This window comes from Myotis brandtii, unplaced genomic scaffold (genome assembly GCF_000412655.1).
Source record: "Myotis brandtii unplaced genomic scaffold, ASM41265v1 scaffold157, whole genome shotgun sequence".
Classification (NCBI taxonomy): Eukaryota; Metazoa; Chordata; class Mammalia; order Chiroptera; family Vespertilionidae; genus Myotis; species Myotis brandtii.
The window spans coordinates 5707919-5716108 of NW_005355708.1; the positions used below are offsets into that span (position 1 = coordinate 5707919).

General features: G+C 56.7%; 1 protein-coding gene across 1 annotated transcript in view; it reads left to right on the plus strand.

The window, feature by feature from the left end:
- Window positions 1-8190, plus strand: part of SRCIN1 (SRC kinase signaling inhibitor 1) — a 37274-nt gene that overhangs the window by 2577 nt on the left and 26507 nt on the right. The window contains exon 2 of the mRNA XM_014536223.1: window positions 4172-4195. Coding sequence (XP_014391709.1) covers window positions 4172-4195 — 24 coding nt within the window. The remainder of the gene's footprint in view (window positions 1-4171; window positions 4196-8190) is intronic.

The following is an 8190-nucleotide window of genomic DNA, read 5'->3' on the forward strand; positions in this document are numbered from 1 at the left end:
CGGTTCCAGATCCCTGAGAAACGCCCCCTTCCCTCCCCCACCGGGTTTACAGCCTTCGGCGTGGGCCGGGCCCCCACCCCGAAATGCCGTGGGCGCCCCCTCCCCCAACCTCGGAAAGTCATGACCTTCCGGGGGTGCACCTCGCACCGCCCCCCCCCTCGGCGCAGGTCCCACAGCAGCCTCCCCTACACACACTCTGCAGGGAAGGGCTGGGAAATGAGTGTCAGGGGGCCCCACACCAAGGGGCGGGTCGTGCATGTGCGTGGCGTTGGGAGGTGGTGCCCACAGGGCCGTTCTGTGGCCCAGCCGAGGGGGTCGGTGTTGACGCGGATGGTGCTCTCAGGAGTTGAGAGGTGGGTGTGTGCTCCGGTGCAGCGAGCCGGGGAGTGAGGGCCCGGGGTGAGACCTACTGGTTGTCCGCCCTGCCCTCCCTTGAGGATGCGTCGTAGGGGCTCGAGGTCAAGGAGGGGTCAGGCACTCACCTAGCAGACAGGGGGCATCTGCCCAGGGGAGGGGCAAGACCTCAGCCTCTGGCTGGTCTCAGGCTCCCCGGGGAGAGGGGAGCAGCTGCCAGGGGCAGGAAGAACCCCACTAAGGACCCCAGGGCGGGGGAGGGAGGGCGTTAACTCCCCCTCTCCCAGGGGGAAGGAGCTGTCTTCTCTTCTCTCCGGGGAGTTTGAGGACTCCCTGGCCTTGCTTCCTTGGGTCCTCGACCAGCTCCCCCTCCCCGTTTCTGAAAGCCTTGTCCCTAGAGAGAGACGGAGGGCTTCCGTGTTACCCTCTGATAACAGCTGACAGCTCCCTGGCGCCTGGAAGAGCCTTTGCTACTCTGTTAGCCATGGTAGGGTCTCCCTACTCAACCCGCTATTTTGCCTTCTCACTGTCTGCTGGGACGGAGACCCCTCCCTGACTAGAGGTATTGGAGGTTTGGCTTGGGCTGGGGAGCCCCACCTCTCCTGGGCCTCCCTGTCCTCTGCCCTCCTTCCAGGGGGTTTGTGCTGGGAAATCCCTAGGGAAAGGCCCAGAGGCTGAGCATTGCTGGGTCCCAGGAGATGGAGGGAGTGGTGCCAGATGAGAGTGTTCAGAGACACCCCCTCCTCCCGTGGGCTGGTCCCATTCTCCTGGCATTAATTCATAGTCAAATATCTGTTGAGGGTCTGCTATATACCAGGCACTGTGATGGGCATAGCAGGAGAACAGACCACCAGGAAGAGGGTGAGGAGGCAAAGGGTGCTGGAGGCTGGATGGGGAGAGCCCCGCTTTAGTGAACAAGGGAGGAGCCCTCTGCTCCGTCACCCACGGCTGTCCCACGGGTTTCACACCCTGGGAAGAGACAGAGCATCCCCAAGGACCTTCCCGAAGTTCCCCCTCCAAGGACACGGAGTTGCCAGGAGACCGTCTCATTCCTGATGGGGCCACCGTGGAAGAGGCTCATTCCTCCCACTTTGCAGAGGAGGATGGGCAGGATCCACTCAGCGTGCTCTCCAGGCAGAGCCCAAAGTCCCGGAACGGTGGTGGTAGCCTCACTCCAAGTTCGCCAAGCACCAGCAAAGCAACTCTCCCATCTCTACCCTCTAGTGGGACTTGCCTGGCTTTTCCTGCGGCACCGATGCCCTCAGTCCTTTCCCTTGGCGCCCCCCCCCTCCCCCGGCCCCAGCTTGTAACCCCTCTCCTGCAGGTCTGCCTGCCCCATGGATGTGCCTAGCCTTGGGACCCCGAGGTCGGCCCGTGTTGAGGGCACAGCTAGTGTGGCTGTGGACAGGCCCCATCCCTGTCTCCCTCCCAGAGGCATGAGGTGGGCCCCAGCCATCTGCACACACCGAATTGGCTGTGTTGACATTGGGGGCTGGATGGAGGGGGCCATCTTCTGCCTCTTGAATCAGGAGTGCACCCACCTGACACATGATGTTTGGGATCATGGGCATGGGACAGTGGCTGAGGTGCCAGAGGCCCCTGCCCTTGCTAGTGACAGGGGGCAGGGGGAGGGATGAGACTCCCTTTGTATGTGTGGGTACTGCTTCCTGTATTTCTGCATCTGGTGTGTGTCTGTATACATACGTGAGTGGGCTCTGTGACCCTGTTGGGGACATTGGGGGGGGGGGTGTGAATGGTGCCGGTGCCTCTGTTTGGGACTGGAGTGTGTGTGAGCAAGTCAGGGTCCTGTGGGAGTGTACCCGTTTGTGAATGAGTGGGGGTGGTCTACGAACAAATAGCTCTGCCTCTGAGTTTGCTGGTTTCCGGGGTTGTTTCTGACCATGGCGGGATGCTCGTGTCTTTTTGGGGGTGTGTTTTGTTGCTCTGGATGTGCTTGCGGTGATGTCCTTCTCAAGTCTGTGCAAGGGCTCAGCGTGGGGCCTGCGTGTTGCCGGGCGCTGTGGGGGGCCCTGTGTGCTCAGGGTAATGGTGGTGGTGGACGAGGGACAGCAGCCTTCTCTGCAGAGCCGTCCATCATCCCTGGGGCTGCAGACACGACTCTCATCATAAACCTTCCCGTGCCCTCTGCCTGGCTCTGCTGGCCCCCACGTGTCCACTCTCTCTGCTACCCCTCCCCTTCCCAAGGCCACAGGCGGCTGTGGCAAGAGCCTGTCACTCCAGCCCCGCGCCTCCCCTCAGCACCTGTGGGCATCCCCTGGCACCGATGGGGGTGGCATGTGTCCATAGATTGTTCCAGGCACTGGCTAGGGCACAGACTTCATTGTCCCCTTCCCCTGCCTGCCATGTTACTATTTTTTGCATCTCTGGGAGCCAATGCCAAAAGGAGAGCTGGGGATTGTGGCTCAGATGGGGGTAGATGGGGGTGGCCCTGGAGAGTGAACCTCATTATTCCACCCCCACCCTAAAGGTCTAACTCAGGGCAAGCCTCCATTCCAACAAGGCCCCTCCACACAGCCCCTGACCAACTCCTCTTTGTCTTGAAAGCATTCAGATGGCCCAGGATGCCCTAATGTTGTTTTCCTCTCCCATTGGGGGCCCTCAGTGTCCCTCTTCTCTGCCAGGGGCTCTGAGGCTTGGGGAATCTTGTTTGCTGGTGCCAGGCACCCCAGGGCCAGGCCATCTGCTGCCTCTTGTCTTCCTGCTGAGGCTGGCACCGGCCAGCAGGGTGCCTTCAGCTTTGCCAAGAACCAGCCAGGCCCCCCGGCCACTCCTTCCTGTCCTTAGCAATCTGAAGGGGCCTTCTGGCCTCCGGGGAAGGCAGGGCGACCCCAGGTTATTGTGAATGAGGAGGAATCTGAGCCCCCATCCCTTTTAGAGGCTCAAGGAGCCGCCTCTTTCATCTATCCGGCCACAGGGATTGCCCCTGCTCCCACTGACCCCAACTCCCTCTGTTGCCCGTGGCTCCCACCCATTGCCCAGGGCTGTAAGGTGACAGGCATCTGTCCACCTTCCTCTATAATCCAGGTCTATCGTGTTGACAGGCCTCCCTGCCCTGGCCTTGGTCCCAGGCCTCCCTCCACTACCTGCCCCATCAGCCCTCCTGGGGTCCAGTTCTGACCTCACCGTGCTTCACTCAGAGGCCTTCGCGCATCCAACCTGCTAAATCTACATAATTTGGCTCAGCATTTAAGCCCACTCATCCGGCCCCAGCCCCCTCTTTGTAGACTAATCTGCTGCTTGCCCAGACCCCGCTCCTCAGCCAGCCTGGACAGTGGACTGTTCCCTCAACACACTCTCCTCTTGCCTGGCCCAGGACGCTTGCCCACGCTGTCCCCTCTGCTCAGCCTGCCGTTGTCCAACCTGAGCTACTCATTTCTCAAGACCTAGCTTAAATGCCACCTCCTCCGGGAAGTTTTCCCTGGCCTGCCACAACCAGCTGCCATTTCCTCGATCCTGCAGCTCCAGTTCATCTCTGTCAGGGTCTCCTGGGTTCCCTATACCACGGTCATCGGCGCCTTTCCCCATCTGTACCTCTCTGAGAACAGTTACTGTGACTAGAGTGCGCGGCTTGTAAACACCCGGAGGGGTTCTCCCCTCCCCACTAGCAGGCCCGGAGCCGGCCTGGGTCTCAGTAGAGAATGGGATAGACCCAGGCATAGCTTCCTCCCTGCTCCTGGGAGGGTTGAGGGCCCCTGTCCCAGGGCTGAGTGCTGAGCTCCAAAGGTCTCTAACCCACTCCTGCGCTCCTCTCCCCTCCCAACCCCATCATAACCATCTCTTCTCTTATTTCCATCAGCAGCCAAACTACTGGAGTTTCAAGGTCAGTGTGTGGTGCTTCCGCTTCCATGACAACTGCATGTGCCCTCCCACCCTCCCCCTCCCTGCACACGCTTTGCGCAGGGGTGTGCGACTGCACGGGACCTTCTGGTGCGGGCGGAGGGCTTTGGGGTGCAGGCTGTGGCTGCTGCTTTGAGGGACTCTGGGTTCACCTGCCAGAGGCTGGTGGATCCAGTGCTGGAATTTGGGCCACCCCTGAGGGGGATCTGAGTGGGGATTCCCAGGCCAGGACTGCTGGTTCTGAGGCTGGGCCTGGATCCCATCATCTCGTGGAGGGGCCTGTTCTCTGAACTCAGATCCTGAAACTCCATCTTCCAGGGAGGCCTGTGACTATGATGGGCCCCTCATCCTGTTCTTACTTCCCACGATGGGGAGCTGGTCAGTGCCAGGCAAGAGACTCACAGTCCTACACCCCAAACCTGTTGCTCAGGTGAAGGACTGAGCTCAGGGCTGGGTGCCTTCCTGCCTCCTCTGGAGAGATTGGGCTGTCTAAAGCCGAGGAGCTGTCTGCCCCTCCAAGGGCATCCTGCGGCCCTGGGAGAGCCCCTTTGGGTGCCTCTGCCATCTTTCCTGGCACCCAGGCCCAGAGCTGAATCAAGTTAGACTGATGCTTGTGTCCTAGTCTCCAGCCCCTCATGTCCCAAACATCATGACAGGGGGCGGGAAGTATCCATCCCAGGCTCCCCAGTGTCGTCTTGCTCCAAGCATCTCGTTGGCATACATTCTCCCAGAGAGAAGACGTCCTTGAATTAGAGAATCGTGGAATAGAACCATGGCGTCAGTCATGGCCTTTCTGGAGGGGACAGTAGCGTGTAGTGGTTTAGTCCGAGAGCCAGACCACCTGGTGTTGAATTCCAGTTTGCTACTAACTAGCTAGGTGACCTGAGGCAAGTTACCTAATCCCCTGGGCCTCGGTCTCTCCTCTGTAAAATGGCACAACAACATCTGCATCATAGAGCTGTTGTGCAGAGAGAAGAAATGAGATACTACATGTCACAGGCACAGTGCTTGGCTCAGAGGGAGCCCTACATGGTAGCTTACCTCATTCTCTTATTAGAATCATGGACGCTACTTGATATTCCCAAATCAGAATCACATTGGGAACTTGTAAAAAAAATCTTGAACCCCAGGCCCCAACCCTCAGAGATTCTGATTCAGTGAATGAGGGACCTCAAAAGTGTTTTTAAAAAGTTCCCAAATGAGGCCCTGGCCAGAGAGCTCAGTTGGTTAGAGCGTTGTCTCAATATGCCAAGGTACATACAAGAATCAACCAATGAATGCATAAATAAGTGGATCTCTCTCTCTCTCTCTCTCTCTCTCTCTCTCTCTCTCTTTCTCTCTCTCATCAATAAGCAGCCCAGTTGGTGTGGCTCAGTGGTTGAGCATGGTTGAGCGTCTACCTATGAACCAGGAGGTCAGGGCATATACCCAGAGTGTGGGCTCGATCCTCAGTGCGTGTGTGTGTGTGTGTGTGTGTGGGGGGTACAGGGGGCAGCTGATCAATGATTCTCTCTCATCATTGATGTTTCTATCTCTCTCTCCCTCTCCCTTCTCTCTGAAACCAATAAAAATATATATATATTTAAAAAATTAGTTAGAAAAAAAAAGTTCCCAAATGACTCTGCCCCAGTCTGGAGAGTGTACAGGAACCTCAGATCCTAGTCTGACGGCCTCACTCAAGGTTCCCTCCACCTGATCTCAGACCAGGAGCCATGGGCTCCCCGGAACATCTCCAGTGCCAGGTGCTCACTGCTTCCACCCCCAGCCCCTTTCCTGCCTTTGGGAAGCTCTCTTGAATTACTGCTTGGTTTTCTTGCCATCTCCCTCTTTTCTCTGCCCTGTTCTCACCCTGGGGACGGAGAGAAGTGCAAACAGGCTTTCTCTCTTCTCAAGAGGGTTTTCTACAAGGGCTGCGAGACTAGAAAGGTGCCCCTGGGCCGGGATGGAGACAGGAACTGGTGGGGCAGGGAATGTGGGCATCTCTTTCCCAGCTCCCCTGGGCAGGGTCCTGCCTTCTCAGGAGCCAGCAGTCTCTAGGATCCCCTTCATTCTAGCCCCTGTTCCATCTTCTTACTGGCACCTCACTAGTGCCCCCCCCCCAAGCCACCGTGGCCATCCCTTGTTCTTCATCCCTGCTGGCTGCTCCATCCCTGCTGGCTGCTCGTTTTTTTAATTATACTCATTTCGCCTGAACTCTGTAGCCCCTCATCCACACCAGCCTGGCAAACACTGAACTTGCAGTTGCCTGGCAACCTCATGACCACCAGACCAGACATGGTTCTCCACACTGCCTCAGGGCTGAGGTGAGAGAGAAGGGCACAGGCTGGCATTGGTGGTCAGCCCAGATCAGTCTTGGCACAGGTATCCCCCCCCCGCCAGTTCCTACACTGCCTTCCTCCTCCCCAGACCCATGCCCACTCACTGGGTAAGGCATTGTACTTGAGGCCCCCTGAGGCCTCCAAATTTGTCCTTCCACATCCCCGGAGCCCTTGAGGCCACTTTGGGGACAGCTGGGCACATTGCCCATCAGAGGAAGATGCTCTCTCGTTTCAAGAGTGCTAATCCAATTGGAACATTAAATTGAGTTAATATGAAGATGGAGATTAATTAGGGGTTAATCAGGATTTGGGGAAGAAGAGGGTTGGGGAGGAGAATAAATGATTCCTTTTTAGAGGTACTTTTACTGTGTGTGTGTGTTTTTTTAATTATAAAAATGATTATTCTGATTGTGCAAAATTCACCCAGCAGAAAAGGTATAAAGTAAAAAGCGACTGCTCACTTCGGCAGCACAGGTACTCAAATTGTGAACGGCACGGAGAAGGTTAGCACCACCCTGGCGCGAGGATGACATGCAAACTCGTCCGTCACAGGGAAAGCTGTCTCAACCCCGAGATAACCAGTGTTAATCGTTTTGAGTGATTTTTGTTTAAAATGGGCAATTGATTTTATAGAAAAATAGAATTGGGCAAAATGATTTTTTCCTGAGAATATATGTATATATAGAACATATATGTATATCATGCAATATAACATGGGATGGTGTAGATCTGATTCATTACCTTTCTCCCTTAAATAAATGAGTTTCTGACAACGGCCAGGCTTGAGGGGAGGGGCTGAGGCAGAATGGCAGGAGCTGTGGTTGAGTGACAGCCCTAAAAGCAGGTTCTTCACGTGCGATAGAAATCAGGGTGACTCGTTCCCCACAGAGAGTAATCAGACTGGTTCTGGGGTAGGGAATGGGCACTGGGTGACACCCTTCCCTAGCCCCGGCCAGATCTTACCTTCAGCTGTAGCTTTGGGACAAGAGGCTGCTATGCTGGGTTCCAGGGGAGGCAGTTTGGGGAAGGCTGGCTGGTTGGCTGTGTGGCAGCATGTGCCTTGCAGGGAGGGGCTAAGGCCTAGCACTTATGCCGTGTATGCGCGTGGATCACACAAGGCTTAGCATGTACACTGCATGTAATAGGCAGGTCATCTGTTTGAAACTGGGGTCCGACTGGCTTTGGGGGGGGGTTGGGATGGTTTTCCCAGTAACCCCGTGGACATTGTGCACAGCTCAGTGAGGGCCCATACCCCAGCCCCCCTGAGCTGGGATCCTGGGGTCCCTAGCTCTCTTTGCTTTCTCCCTGGGCCCTGCCTCCTGCCCCAACCCAACCCTCTGAACTCCACAAAGGATAAATTCGCCGCTCACCAACCCGCCGCTTAGCTTAATTAATGTCTGGAACTAATGCCCCAATTTGCTCAACGATTCTGCTGCTCACTCACCTCGGTGACAAATTTGTGTTGTTGTTCTTTGGAAGCTTAAAATAGCAGGCGTGCCCATGGCTCCTGCTCCGACGGCTTCTTGTGTGGCTTCCCAGGGTGCCCGAGTCCTTGGCCCTGTCCTTCCCTGCTGGGTGTCCCAGGGAGGCCCAGGCCCCAGGAGGGGGAACTCTCCTGCAGCCACACAGCCAAGTCTGGGATCCAGGAGACCTTCCTGTG